This window comes from Ochotona princeps, chromosome 16 (genome assembly GCF_030435755.1).
Source record: "Ochotona princeps isolate mOchPri1 chromosome 16, mOchPri1.hap1, whole genome shotgun sequence".
Taxonomy (NCBI): Eukaryota; Metazoa; Chordata; class Mammalia; order Lagomorpha; family Ochotonidae; genus Ochotona; species Ochotona princeps.
In genome coordinates this window covers 9,251,551-9,265,636 of record NC_080847.1, presented here as the reverse complement: position 1 = coordinate 9,265,636, position 14,086 = coordinate 9,251,551, and the positions used below count along the sequence as shown (strand labels likewise).

Below are 14,086 nucleotides of genomic sequence, written 5' to 3'. Positions count from 1 at the left end.
AAGGACCTGAGCTTGGGAAGCATGACTGCTGAGGACCCATTCTCCCACACCCCTCCACAGTCCCCAGGACTCCAGGAGACCATCTAGGAGGCTCCTGGCCAGGGAGTGGCCCAAAGCAGCGAGAGCTTCCGTTCCTCCTGCTTGGCTTTTCTGGGATGTGTAGCAGCTGTCAGAAGTGCTGCCACACCCCACCCCCAGTCTCCTCACCTCCCACCCTGGTGTCACACCTCTCTTTTGAACTCCAGAGCCTTTCCCTGCCCTCTGCCTTGGCTCCTTGGTCTGGTTGGAAGGACATCACCAGTGCTGTCTAGCAGCCCTTTCAGGCCAAGCACACCTCTCTAAGCAGCACTTGGCTGGCTTTGTTCACTGGAAGCAGGAAGCCTGGAGGGCCTTGAGGCACTAAGAGAGAGGAGAATGTGCAGCCTTCATGCTGAACATTCATCTCATCAGCCAGCATTTGTAGAGCCCATCTGGGGAAGCCTGGGCTCACCACAGGTATCTGAGTCAGACTTCCCTCCAGCAGCAGGCAGTGGGGCTCACCTCAGGTGAGTGTGGGGGTCTTGAAAGTACCAGTTGGAAGCCAGACTGCAACCATTTCCCCCTCCCTGCTGGGATCCTGGAACATATGGAGGCTGCTCATGGCCAAGGCCTGAGGAGAAGAGACAGGCAGTTCTGCTCCATGTGCACTGGGTGAGATAATCAGTGAGCACTGCTGACTGCATATATGACCAGGAAAGGGCTGCATCTGGCTTGGAGCTGTGCATGTAAGTCCTGGAGGGCATGGACCTTCCACCCTAGGCCAAGGCAGTGTCTCACCCTTGTGCGCTGCCCTCTCTCCTTCTCTTGTGATGTCAAAATAGGAACATCAGATCCAGGAAGAAAGCCCCTGAGCCTTATCTCCCCAGCGTCCCCAGCCCCACCCTGCCCCCACCCCCACATCCATCACTCCAAGGGTCAGAGGTGCCATCCTGGAACGGACGTAGACAGAGAACAGGGCTGGGGTGGCAAACCATCTGGGACTCAGAGAGCTCTGGCTTATTCCTTGGGCTCACAACGGAGCCACCAGTCAGGAGGGGACACGCAATGGGGGGCAACAGCATGGCTGCATGGGGGCACCAAGGGTGAGAGGCCTGAGACAGGCATGCCTGCAGGATCACTCTGCCTGTTACAGGGCTGTTCTGCCTCCCATCTGTATGGAGGGGTTTTTCCCCTCTGATGTTCTGTTGTGGAAAATGCCATGCAGGAGCAAGCTTTGGACTAGAGTTAAAATGCCCCACATCTGGCATTTGGAATACAGAAGTTTAGCTCCTCACCGTGGCTCCCAATTACAGCTTCTCAACAGTGCAGACCCCGGGAGGCAGCAGACAATGGCTCCTGTGGGAGAGCACAGTGGAATCCCCAGCTCCTGTCACTGGCTCTAGCCCTGCCTCAGATGTCAAAGTCGTCTGGGGACTGAGTTAGCAAGTGGGAGCCTCTCCCACTCTCCCTCCCTGTCCACCTGCTTCCCTCCCAAGTATTTTTTAAAATCTTTAACATGTAGGGATGGTGACGAGTTCTACAGTGAGCACCAGCCACTTGCCCCCTCACCTCTCTCTCCTTGAACCCATCTGATCTTTCTGATATACTGCAGAGTAAGATGCAGGCACCGGTAGTACGCTATGTTACTGGGTTTTTCATAATCAAAAGCAGTGCAGATGCCAACATTCAAACAATGTCGGAGTGCATGACAACAGGCTCCTGTGAGCCCTTATTCCCCCACACCGCTGAGGAAGTGTGTGTACCGTGCACACCTCTCCATGCCTGCACACACGTCTCATCCCTGCACGTCTAATATGTAACACTTCACAACCATGAGCTTAGGCCCTTCGTGGCAGTCAGGCACTCACCTCCGTGGAGTCTGAGGTGACCACACCAGCGGCCAACTACACGTCGTCTCCTTTTTTCTGTTTGTGTCTCATTTTGTGGTGGTCCCTTGGGTTAGCCAGACGGTTAACACACAGAAGAGGAACACAGTTTGTCTTGGTGGCCAGGAAGCTACAATGACTTCCTTGGCAATTCAAGCACACAGAGACTGAAGCAGGAAATCCATTCAGATCTCAGCACATGTCACGGGTGGCAGCTGGTACTGCGGAGCCTGGCCTGCTCTAAGCCCTCTTTCCTTCATTTTTATACCACTCTGGGTGTTTCCCTGTGGGTCTGGAGAGTTTCCAAGTATCCCTCTGCCCAGTCACCTTTTTGTTTGTTTGTTTGTTTGTTTGTTTTAAAGATTCATTTTTAAAAAGATTTATTTATTTTTATTGGAAAGTCAGATATACAAAGAGGAGGAGAGACAGAGAGGAAGATCTTCTGTCTTATGATTCACTCCCCAAGAGGCCACAACGGCCGGAGCTGAGCCCAACCAAAGCCAGGAGCCAGGAGCTTCTTCTGGGTCTCCCATGTGGCTGTAGGGTCCCAAGCTTTGGGCCATCCTCAACTGCTTTCCCAGGCCACAAGCAGGGAGCTGGAGGGGAAGTGAAGCAGCTGGCACACAAACTGGCACCCACACAGGATACCAGTGCATGCAAGGCAAGGACTTTGGGCACTTTCGTTTGTTTTTAAGATTTATTTTTATTTATTTGAAAGGTAACGTTACAGTGGAGAGAAACACACACGTGTCTTCCATCTGTTGGTTCACTCCTTAAATAGCCACAGCAGGGCCCGGTGTGGTGGCCTAGCAGCTAAAGTCCTCTCTTTAAAAGTGCCGGGATCTCACATGGGCACCGGTTCTAATCCCAGCAGCTCCACTTTCATCCAGCTCCCTGCTGGACCCATGAGTGGTTGCCTTCCGTCTCATTGTTTCCATTTCTTTCCTGCATCGTGCTGTGTTGTATGAACAGAGTGTGCCGTCTAGACCCGGTCGTCAGTGGATAGACACTGCGTTCTAAACGTGTTTGGTCCTTTATGAATTGTGCCACTGGAAATATCCACATACAAGCATTTGCTTGATACCCGCTTCTCCCACTTGTTCCTGCCTCACACCACACTACTCCTGTGGTTTTCCACGTTGGAAATGGGGGCACCTGGGCTGTTTGTGTATTTGGGGGGAAAGTTGTCTGAAAAGGACTTCTCACTGCTGCTGCCACCTCCAGGACCCGTCTTTGTCTGTGCCTTGTTCATCCTCGGTCTCCTGGGCTTTTGGCTAATCCCATCGTGTCTCCAGGCGCTCGATCTGTAACACGGACGTCAGATCGCCGCTGTGAGACTCCTAAAAATAAGGTCAAGGTGCCCCTCAGACCTGCGTGCTCCCAGAGTCCCTTCCAGCGCATGGCCCTCGTGCCTGTCAGTCACTGAGCCCTTGCTCCCCTGTGTCCCTCTGCAGATGACGTGCTGACGAAAGATGCAGGGGAGTGTGTGATCTGTCTGGAAGAGCTGCTTCAAGGGGACACGATAGCCAGGCTGCCCTGCCTGTGCATCTACCACAAAAGGTAGGAGGGTCCAGAAGGGCCAGATCAGCTACCATCCTGTCCACTTCTGTTGTGTAACAGCTCCTGCCATGCCCATAGGAGGGTGAGAGCGTCCCCGGTTAGCCTCCAGAGGGGGCCCTCTCGGTGGGCAGTGAGAATGAAGGTGCCACAGCTCCAAGCTGCTGGCTGGTGCTTGCTCTGGGACCCCCTCAGCCACACCTGCAAATGAGACGTGGCGTGGCAGGTGTGCTCACTGCCCTGCACTCCCCCATCTCCCTGATGCCCAGCATCAGGAAGAGCTGCCACCCATGCATGGGTCCAGGGCGCAAGAGCTGCTCCAGTGAGTGGGACTGAGATGCGTGCTGAGCTCCAGGAGCCTTGTTCTCATTCCCCACTGGAAAGCAGACACCTCCTGGCCAAGCCTGGAGAACACTGCATGCCTGTAGCCTGCTGCTCTGCAGCTCCTTGCACCCAGAACTCTTTGCTGAAGCTCGGGTTTTTTGCAGACCTACCTCAGGGTCACAGGGTGCCAGGGTGGCAGCCCTGTCTGGCACAGTTGTGGCTGGTATAGAGTGGGCTCCCAGTCAGCCAGAGTGAGGGGCTGTCATTCTGGGTACGTTTCCCAGCACAGAGCCCTACAGCCAGAAGTTTCTAGAAAAGGAAACCTCTGGCACCTTGGGTGGTTTCAGCATGGTGTCTGCCCGGTTCCTACTTTGGAGACATCTAGACATTGGCTTACAGATCGGGAAGCTGTCCCACATCTCAGGCGGTCTCTATTCCTCTTTCGCACAGACCTTGAAGTGGCCTTGCCATCCGCCTTCCTCCTGGGGTGGCTTTGCCAGCCAAGGCCCAGCTCCTCTTCCCCTCTTTTCTGAGTGCTGAGTTCAAGCCAGGCAGCACTTTGGGCGCTCTCCTGACAGGTCAGCTGACCCAGGAGTCCCAAGCTGCCAGAGCTGTGGCCTACAAGGTCCACCTACTCTCGCCTTTCCACTGGCTGTGTTGCTGAACCTGCTGCCCCTCTCCCCCAGCTGGCTACTCTCCTGGCTCCTCCTTGAAGTGCTCAAAGCCCCTCTCCATTGCTGACAGGCTGGCTGCTGCTTCAGAGAACAGGGTGGGATTGTTCTTCCTCAAGACCCTTTCAGGGCACTTTAGGGGCAGTGACCTCAGGGAAAGGGCTGCCTGGCCAGGGGCTAACATGCTTTCCTCTGCTGCCCTACCCCCAGCTGCATAGATTCGTGGTTTGAGGTGAACAGATCTTGTCCAGAACACCCTGCGGACTGACCCTACCGGGTCTGCTTGCCGACTCCTCTCAAAGGTGAGCCTGTGAGGGGGGTGCTTCTAGCTCCAGGCTCAGGGTCACAACTCCAGAGGGGGCTTTGGGGATGGGGGGAGCTGGGCCGTCCTCAGACACCCCACCGAGAAGACAGTGGGAACGGAGGCAAGCTGGGAGCGTCCCACCCATCAGTGGTTGTCCGGAGACTGGGGTGCTTTTCCTTGTGGGGACGGTAAGGTGTGGAAATGGCATGTGGGTAATCAGCAAGAGCGAGCTCTGGGCAGTGAGTGAGGCAAAGGGAATCCCAAGCTGCGGGGATCAGTCTCTCTGGAGAAAGCTTTGGAAGATCCCCAGGAGGGTGGCGCCATGTCCATACCCAGCTCCGCCCAGCCCTCACACCTCTCTTGGAGTCCCCACTTCTCTGGTAATGGGGGATAACTGCCCTCCTGCCATCCTGGGGACATGTTGCCTGTCAGCTACTGGGTCTCGCACCTGCAGGCCACCTCTCTTACCTAGCACACCACATACGGTGCCTCTCAGGCCACCAGCCCAGACCTGATCCCTGTGCCTTCCCTGGTCCCCACCAACAGACAGACAAAAGCCCCCCCTCACAACACTCCCACCCAAAGGTTCGGGAGCCTCTTTTTTCCCTTCTCCTTTTTCTCTCTCCTGTTTTTGTTTTGTTTTCTGTTGTTAGGTTTATTTTATTTATTCCAAGTAACCTCCCAGAACAGCTGATGATGTCAGACAAATCAGGGACATTTGCTCTTTTTACCGTCACCTCAAAAACCAATGACAAGGGGAGAAGAAAAAGCCAGGGAGAGGGAGCGGAGGCCAGCCCCGGAGCGCAGGTCCAGATTCCGGCATGATGTTTGGCCTTGGGGGTCCCTGTGCAGCCGGACCCTGGCGGGACACAGCGTCCAACCCACAGCCAGACGGAACACGACTCACTCCTTGTGGTCCACACAGGGACAGCAGCCCCTGTCCCCGAGAGGAGGCTCACCGGACACGGGCAGAGCTGAACTTGGGACACCAGTGAGGACAGGGCACACCTTCCGCACCGACTTCCAGGAAGCGGCTCTCCCTCCCTCCCCGAGGACACCAGAAGGGATGAGAGTGCGTCCGAGAGAAGAGTGAATCCACCGCGATCCCTGCCCGCAGCCTGCAGCCCTCGGCCAGGAGGGCAAAGGGCCTTTTCTTTTTCACCTTTGAAAGGCATTGTGGGTCTGTCTTTAAAGTGTTTACAAAAAAAAAAAAATTATTTAAAAAAAAAAACAAGTCTAGTGTCTCCTGGTGTTTCCCCTCGTGATGTTTACAGATGGCTCTGCTGGCCAGCTGCAAGCTGCTCAGTGAGAGAAAGGGCCTGGCCTGGCCTGCTCGCCAGTGCTGGCGGCCCGAGCACCGGGCCTCTCTCCGCTGGCCCCGGCCAGCATCACCCTCTCACCTGCCGCTGCTTCCCGTTTTTTTCCGGCTTGGTTTTGCACTTTTTTCCTCTTGGGACCCCAAAATCTTTACTTCATTGCCAAAAAACAACACCACCACAAACCCCCACCAAGGACTCCGGTCCCACCTCCACACCCATTTCTTTTCTTCCTCTCCTCCCGGCTCCGGTCAGCTGGGGGCTTTAAGGATCACAAGTGTCTTGCAAAAATGCCTGAACGTTTTTTCTTGTGCCCTTGTGGATTTTCTTTTTCCAGGAAACTTAGAGACTTGAATAAAGAAACAACAGTACAAGCAGATGTGTTATCAGGCACTCCATTGGAGAACACTTAGCCCTTGGCGTTCACACATGGCGTCGGCCCATGCAAGATAGGTTTCTGTATTTATATATTAAAATTTAAAAAACAAAACAAACAAAAAATTAACAAAATGTTTAAAAAATGTTCCGAGCTTGGGAGAGAAGCTTTCTTCATTAGTCGAGGTGTTTTGATATGGTATTAAAATAATGTCTAATGAAAGATGCACTGTGTGGATTTATTTGAATGAAGCATTGTTAACACTGTCAAGGAATGGGGCTGATGTCCCGCTCCCTCCTGAGCATCCCTTCTGGCTCCCCCATGGGCCTGCAGGTGTGGCACACAGCTCTCCCGGGGCTGGAGGAGGCAGGGTGAGCACGGGTCAGCCGCAGGAGCTGAATGACCCTCGGAAGTAAGCACCACGCAGCCAGCTTGCTGCCATTGTAGTGGCTGTGGAGAGGTGCCACCAGGAAGATATGCAGGGCCACTGGCCTCACAGCCACCTGCCACCCCATCCCAAGTCCCACAGCCCTGCCTGTTGCCGTCTGCATATCCATGCTGACTCATGGGCCTGCTCCATCGTGGCCCAGGAAGAGGCCCGGGTTTGGGGCCCAGCCAGCTCAGAGCCCTTGAACCAGAACCAGCCACTTCAGCTCACAAAAAATGGCAGTGCCAGTGGGAACCTCAGGGGAGGGGAGGGGAGGAGCAGAAGCGCATGCCTGGCCCCTGTCTCTGGCCAGACAGGCTCCCAGGGGACATTCCAGGGCCTCCTTCAGAGCCGGTGAAGGAAAGCGCCACACCTTCATTGCCCTGTTCTTGCTAGGCCTGCCCTTTGTGCTGCGGCCTCAGGGTGCCCATGCCACCAGGTCCAAGGGTCTAGACCATCCCTGCTGCACCGGTCTCTAGCTCCGCAGTCAACTCCCTCAGATGCTTCCTGAAGCACCTGGCGTGTGCAAGGGCATTCACCCCATGACAGCAGGCACGCATGAGCCAAGGCAGAAGAGAAATACTGAAGTTCAAGGGGCTCAGCCTCCGGCTCACATCAGCCCACAACAGAAAGCCCAGGCTCTGTTGACGCCATCATGAGAAGGGATGGCAAGAATGTGGGCTCCGAGAGGTTGCATCTGGGCTCCTACTTCCCTGCAAGAATGACCTGGGAAAAAGGACTTGATTCATCTGAACTTTGGCATCATCACATGTGAAGCAAAGACAACAGCACGCAGCCCAGCAGTCCCCCAAGGGTCGGAGCACCTGCCCTGAAGGCCTAGCACTTGCACAGTAGGCTCCCTGGTGGCTCTGTCACTGCAAAGGGCACCGTTCTATTCACAGTACCTCTCGTTTCTGCCTGGCAACTGTGTCTCCCTGTTCTATATTTAATTCCACCAGCAAAGCTGGCGGGGCAGGGCCCAGCTCTGAAGATCTCCTTGCCTGACCCCTGGACCCAGAGACCATGCACACGCCCACCTTGGAGGCTGTTGGTTCAAGCCCGGCCACTTTGGCAGAGCCACCAGTGACCGAGTGGCTGTTGAATTGTGTAGGGCAAGGCCGTGGCCCACACTGGGTGCTAATCCAGGCTTTTGGGGGCTGGTGCTCATCCTCCCAACCCCCCACCCCTGCTGACTTCTGCTCCCACCTGGCACACTGCAGCCCTCTGCTGGCTGTCATGTCCTCTGAACTTGACCCGGGGTGGGACTGGCTGTCTGAGCTGGTGCTTCTCCCTCCTCCTCCTGCTCCCCACCCCCCACAAGGCTCCCTATACTGTTCCTGCCCTGCCCTTCTAAGGGAAGATGACCTGGTGGAGCAGGCAGATGTCTGCAAAGGCCCAGCTTGCTTTTCTGGGGTTCCTGGACAGGAGCCATTCACTGAGACCATACATCTAATAGCCATTTAACTGCTGGTGAGGTTTATAGGAGAATGTCCTTATTCTTAGGAGATGGATGCTGAATTTTATATAGGTGAATGATTTTAAGAAACATGTAATCAAATTCTGAATGATTTCCCCTACCCCCTTGCAAAAAAAAAAAAAAGTACACACACAAAGCAAATAAGGCAAAATATTCATTGTTTGAATTTGCAGTGGCTGCTTGTTTCCGTGAATGGTGTACTTGTTCTTTCAACTTTTCTGTATGTTTGGAATCTTTCTTAATTAAAGAAAATCAATTTATGGAGAAATGATTATTTGCTGAGTGCCTACCAGCTGCCAGGCCCCCAGAGGGTTCATCGTGGAAGAGACACCCCTGCAGAACCACCACCACCAGAGGGGCCCCACGGCTGTATTGCTCAGGTGCAGGATTGGTCGAAGGAGGAGGGCCAGCAAGACTGGCCACCAGTCCGCTCCTCCCTCATGGTATAGCCTCCGCTCACCCCTAGGGCAGCCACGGGACAAATGTCACAGGAGTGTGCCCATAAGGCTCCATTCTGGGTCACTGCTGCTGGAAGAGACCCATGTTGGCACAGGGAAGGAGAGAGTTCTGAGGATTGAAGGGTTGTGGGTTGAGGATTGAGGATTTAGGGGCAGGGCCTAAAACTTTGATGGGATAGATGAGGGCTTTGTGGGTGGGTCCCAGAGGAGCTCAGAGATGAGTTGTTGCAAAGCCCCTTAGTGAGCCTGAGGCGCAGGGTTGAGGGAGATGGGATTGGCACCATCAGCTGCAGGGGTATCAGATTTTTCCAAGCCTCCATCCCAGTGGTTAGCTGAGAACCACCTGAACAAGGGGTGGATTCCAGACAGCAGGTGTCCAGAGCAGAGGCTAGTGGGGATGAAGTTTATGGTGTCGGGCGCCCTCTTGTGGGTTTAGGAAGAAACAACTACTAAGTATGGGAGATGAGCTCTGGCCATTAGGATCCACAGATGGGCCCAGAGGTGAGTGAAATGACTTTGAGGGCACAAATGCTGGAGTTGCCAGGACACCACACCATGAGGAGTGTGGTCTAGTTCCAGCAACTGCTTGAAGAATATGCTCACAATATCCTCAGGCCCCGTGTTGGACTCTGCCAAAATATCCGTGGGAAGACAGGGAACTGACTTGCTTGCAACCTGGTTCTGGCCCCAGGCTGCAGTAAGCAAATAGCCCAAATTCATGGTGGTGCTGGGCTGGCCAGAACTGGGAGGGGAAAGTAGGGATGGGGTTGCCACCTGCTGATGTCAGGTAGCAGGCAACCTATCAACAAATTCTTTCCTGTCCCAGGAAGGGGTCCTGGTTCCCTGGGTGTGGGAGGGCTTGGGAGCAGTAGCTGGCCTCATCCTAGGCCTGGAATGCACTCTGACACCCAGGAAGGGACTGTGGCAGCAGGGAGCAAATGGCTTCATTAGTGTTTTCTGGACCAAAGGTTCTTTCCTTGCACAGTCAGCCACATGAAGGAAATTTCTAGAAGGTAAAGGCTCTGAAGTCGGGGCAGTGAGGGGAGGAAGGTCTGCAGGGCCACTCACAGCACCTTGCCTGGGTTCATGAGGCCTTGAGGATCCAGTGCAGCCTTTAGCTGCCGCATGGTCTCCATGCCCACCAGGCCCACCTCCTCCTGCAGCAGCTGCCGCTTGCCCAATCCGATCCCGTGCTCCCCCGTGCAAGTTCCGTGGAGTGCCAGAGCACGCCTGAAAGGCCAAGGGAGACACCCTCAGCCCTGTGGCCCAAGCTTCCCCACCCCCACTACCCCCTACCCCGGACAGGGCACCCACCTGCCCAGATCCTCAGCAAAAGCCTTGACCCTGTGGAGCTCCTCGGAATCCTCCGGGTTGACCAGCAGGATGCAGTGGAAATTGCCATCACCCACATGCCCCACAATGGTTCCTGGGGGCCCAGAGAACACAGCTGTCATTGCTGCCAGCCCAGCCCTCCTGCCATCTGCCTTTCCTCTGCCCTGCCCTGCCCTGCCCTTTCCTGCCCAGGCACCCCTCCTCTTAAGCCTGAACAGGCAGAACCTGTGAGTCCTGAGGCCTTCAGCTCCTCCTTGGTCTGCACCAGGATCTCTGGCAGCCGGGAAATGGGCACACAGACATCCGTAGAGTAGCCCTGGGTTAGAGGGCCAGCCAGTAAGATCACCGTCAGCCCCCACCTGCCCCTAGGCCCTGGCAGCTCGTCCAGGTGTGTTCCCCAGGCCTCCTGGCACTTTAGCCTAGGCCAGCTCCCAAAGGTTTAACAGCCCCATGTGTCAGTGAGTTAGTCTGTCTCCCCCTCCCATTCCACCCTCCAAGTACTGGTTGGTTGTTCAGCTAGGCCCTGCCCACTGTGGGCTATGGCCAGGCCCTGCCCAATATGGCTGGACGCTGAATTGCGAAGCAGGAGGGCCAAGCCACAGGATCACACCTCCAGCCCCTCTCACCTTAAAGCCAGGCCGCAGGGCCAGGGCTGCGTACCAGGCGTTGTGCCGCGCTGCCCAGAGCCGGCTACGCTGCTCGGCTTCGCTGGCCCAGGAGAAGTGAGCGGCTCCGTTGTGCTGGGCGATCTCTTCTGCAGCGATGGTGAGGGTGGAAGAGGGCTGGCAGCAGCCCAATGTGGGGCAGGTCAGGCCCCTGGCCCTCCCCTCCCAGCCAGCACACCTGCCCGCTGCACTTGTTCAGCCAGTGCCTGCTGGGAGCCGTGGAACTCCAGAAAGAGCGTGGGCGCCACGGGATAGTGGAGCTGGCTGTGCCTGTTGCAGGCATCCATCATGACCTCATCCAGGAACTCTAGGAGCAGAGAGAGGGAGGGCCAAACAAGGTAAGGCTGTCAGATGGGGTCTCTTCCAGAGAGCACACCCTGATCACGCCCAGGGGCTCACCGATACGGGCCACGAGCACCGCAGCCTGGAGAATCTGAACAGTGCAATCCACTGCAGCTTGGACACTGGGGAACGCACAGGTAGCGGCCATTGTGGCCTCAGGTGCAGGGTGCAGGCGCAGGGTGGCGGCTGTGATGAGCCCCAGGGTCCCCTCAGAGCCCACGAAGAGACCAGTGAGGTTGTAGCCTGCTGCAGACTTGCTGTGTATAGAGAGGGATTTCTGTCCAGCAGCTGGAGAGGTGGGGAGCAAGAGGGGTGCACTGTCCCCCTGGCTGGGACTGGCTCAGAGTCACAGGCGGGGCACAGCAGGCACTCACCGGAAGTGGCGGCCCTGGCCTGCGGTATGAAGCAGCCGTCCATCAGGCAGCACCACCTCCAGGTTGAGCACATTGTCCCGCATGGTGCCATAGCGCACAGCGTTGGTGCCCGAGGCCCCTGTGGCCGCCATGCCACAAAGAGAGGCATCCGCACCTGGATCTGGGGGTGCACAGTGGAGAAGGGAGAGGTGGGGACAGGGCGAGGGAGTGTCCTGAAGATCCACATCAGTCCTGCCTCCAAGCATGGGGTGGGGGCTGGTCAGTCCTACACCTACCCACGGGAAACCAGAGGCCACTGTCGCGTAGGTGCCTATTGAGAGCTTTGCGTGTGACGCCAGGCTCCACCACCACAGAGAAGTCTTCGGGGTTCAGCTCCAGGATGCGGTCCATGCGGGTCAGGTTAATGCAGACCCCGCCCTGGAGGGAGATTCCTGGCGTGAGGGGGGTCATCCGGCCTTGGTCACCCACCACCCGGCCACATCCCCGCCCCGCCCTGAGTCCCAGCCTGGCTCAGCCCCCAGCAGCCAGGCCAGGCTGCGCGCGGTGAAGGAGGCAGCCACACGGGTGCCAAATCACCCCCTGCCCCTGGTGGAGGAGGTGGGATGAGGAGGGGTAAGGGGCATGCCACCGTACCTGCGTGGCACAGACACCCCCTTCGAGGCCGGTGCCGGTGCCAAAGGGGATGATGGGCACGCCCTGGCCATAGCACAGCGCCGCCAGCCTGCTGACCTGCTCGGCACTCTGGGGCCACACCACAGCGTCCGGGGGCTGGCACCTGCAAGCGGCCGTGGGCCGGGTCAGGGCGCGCGAGCCCCGCTGGTCTCGCTCGCCCTGCAAGGCCTCGCAGGGGGCCAAGGGCCGAGGACAAAGTCAGAGAGGACAAAGTCAGGGCACCCGAAGCAGGTGCAGAGGCTGGAGGGAAGGAGCGGGGAGAGACCCCCTGCCCGCCTCCCCCAACCTCACCGGTGCATGGATTCATCGCGCCCGTGCTGCTCCCGCACCGCAGCGGCAGTGGACACGTGCGGAGTCCCCACCACCGCCTTCAGGGCCTCCACAAAGCCCTCGCTGAGCACGCCCTGCGAGGGAGAAACGCGTCGCCACGGACAACCCTGGCCACAGGCCAGCCCCGATCACAGGCGGTAGGGGACAGGGCTGCCCGGGGCTCGAGAACACGGGCCTCTCTCCCATCCAGCCCTACCTTTGCCCCCTGGGAGCAGTACCCCCTCCAGGGGGGCAGCCCCGAGAGGGCCACCCGGAGCAGGTGGGCCATCGCTGCTACACAGCTACGCCAGTAGGTGAATGGCCTCGGGCACCGCGGCCCAGCCCATTGGCTGAGCCGGAGGTGGAGCCTGCTTAAAGTAGCCCAGGCTTAAGGCGGTCCCTGTGGACTTCGTCGAGGGATCCGTGGGCGCCCTCCGAAGGAGAGGTGAGGCTCTGCAGACACCTTGGGCAACAAGCACAGCAGCCACTCTTTGGCTGAGGACTCCTCCGTGGCCCTAGGGCAAACGGACTCCTGGAAGAGGACTTAGCAGTCCCACTTCTCCCGCTGACCTTTGTTTTCAAGCTCCAGCTTCCATGCTTGTGCCTTTGTGCCACCCAACTCCAGTAAGGACCCCTCCCGGCCCCCCGGCGGCCTTGTCACATGCCTCCTGCACCTGAACCACCTGCAGTCTGGCCAGCGGCCCAGTTTGTCCCCACCCTGCATATCTCAGTCAGTACAATGCCACTGTCAGGGAGGTCCACCAATCAGAGAGGACGCAAAGAAGGACACTCTGGGGTGTGGTAAAGCCGTGGGACAAGCCAGGAAGGCTTGCTAGAAGAGGAGTTGTGCGGATGAGCCGTTTCCCCAGGTAGGTAAAGGAAGACTAGAGTCTGCAGTCCCCACCGGATCCACCCCCTTCCAGGGTATACCACCACCACCACCACCAGCTGCCGCAGCTGGGAAGGGCCCAGGGACACAGTGCCAGCACCGAGCTTGTATTTCCGTCCCAGTGAAGTCAGGAAGAAAACCCCTCTCCTGTCCTGCTGGGTTCTTCAACAGCAAGACATTTGAATGATTTTGCCAGATCACAGAATTGGCACAGATTTGGCACTGGCTCTCAGGATTCCTGACTTGAGGCAGCCTCTAGGCTAAAAACTACAGAGCAGGGGTCCAACAGTGTTTTGTTTTGTTTTAAGATTTAATGATTTTTCTTTGAAAGATTTTACAGGGAGGGAGATGGGGAGACAAAGATCTTCCATCTGTTGGTTCACTCCCCAAATGACCACAACATCCAGAGCTAAGCAAAGCCAGGAGCCAGGAGCTTCTTCTGGGTCTCCCACGCGGGTGCAGGGTCCCAAGGCTTTGGGCCATGCTTGACTGCTTTCCCAGGCCACAAGCAGGGGGTTGGATGGGAAGTGGAGCATCCAGGACACGAACTGGTGCCCATGTGGGACTCTCAAGCCTGTGAGGCGAGGACTAGCCAATTGAAGCCATCGCACTGGGCCCTCATTTCTTCTCTATTTAGTTACAGTTACTCTGTAAGGGAGAGTGTCAGTGCTCCCTCATTTATTTACTGT

General features: G+C 56.9%; 2 protein-coding genes across 4 annotated transcripts in view; one reads left to right on the top strand and one right to left on the bottom strand.

Moving 5' to 3' along the window:
• Positions 1-6,012, top strand: part of ZNRF1 (zinc and ring finger 1) — a 97,570-nt gene extending 91,558 nt beyond the window's left edge. Inside the window, exons 3-5 of one of the 3 annotated variants that reach the window (XM_058675115.1) lie at positions 3,359-3,464; positions 4,667-4,758; positions 5,613-6,012. In XM_058675115.1, the coding sequence (XP_058531098.1) occupies positions 3,359-3,464; positions 4,667-4,724 (164 nt within the window). In that variant the 3' untranslated portion in view covers positions 4,725-4,758; positions 5,613-6,012. Of the gene's footprint in view, positions 1-3,358; positions 3,465-4,666; positions 4,759-5,413 lie in introns of all 3 variants that reach the window. The other 2 variants (XM_058675114.1, XM_004584031.4) reach the window with 2 other exon arrangements.
• Positions 6,013-9,878: 3,866 nt separating this feature from the next.
• On the bottom strand, positions 9,879-12,839 carry LDHD (lactate dehydrogenase D). Its single transcript, XM_004584033.2, has 11 exons — positions 12,726-12,839; positions 12,491-12,603; positions 12,161-12,302; positions 11,803-11,944; positions 11,528-11,687; positions 11,211-11,410; positions 10,990-11,118; positions 10,773-10,900; positions 10,372-10,462; positions 10,129-10,240; positions 9,879-10,044 (listed from the first exon to the last, which is right to left on the bottom strand). Exons 1-11 carry the CDS (start codon positions 12,795-12,797, stop codon positions 9,879-9,881), a joined length of 1,455 nt encoding a protein of 484 aa, XP_004584090.2. The 5' UTR covers positions 12,798-12,839.
• Between the last annotated feature and the right edge of the window lie 1,247 nt (positions 12,840-14,086).

What these genes read in the sequence shown, in the direction of transcription:
- LDHD (XM_004584033.2), bottom strand. Translation starts at nt 12,797, where the DNA reads ATGGCCCACCTGCTCCGGGTGGCCCTCTCGGGGCTGCCCCCCTGGAGG. An exon ending in GGCCAGGGCCGCCACTTCCG is followed by an intron (nt 11,411 to 11,527) that starts GTGAGTGCCTGC and finishes CTCTATACACAG; the next exon opens with CAAGTCTGCAGCAGGCTACA. An exon ending in GGTGCTCGTGGCCCGTATCG is followed by an intron (nt 11,119 to 11,210) that starts GTGAGCCCCTGG and finishes CTCTGCTCCTAG; the next exon opens with AGTTCCTGGATGAGGTCATG.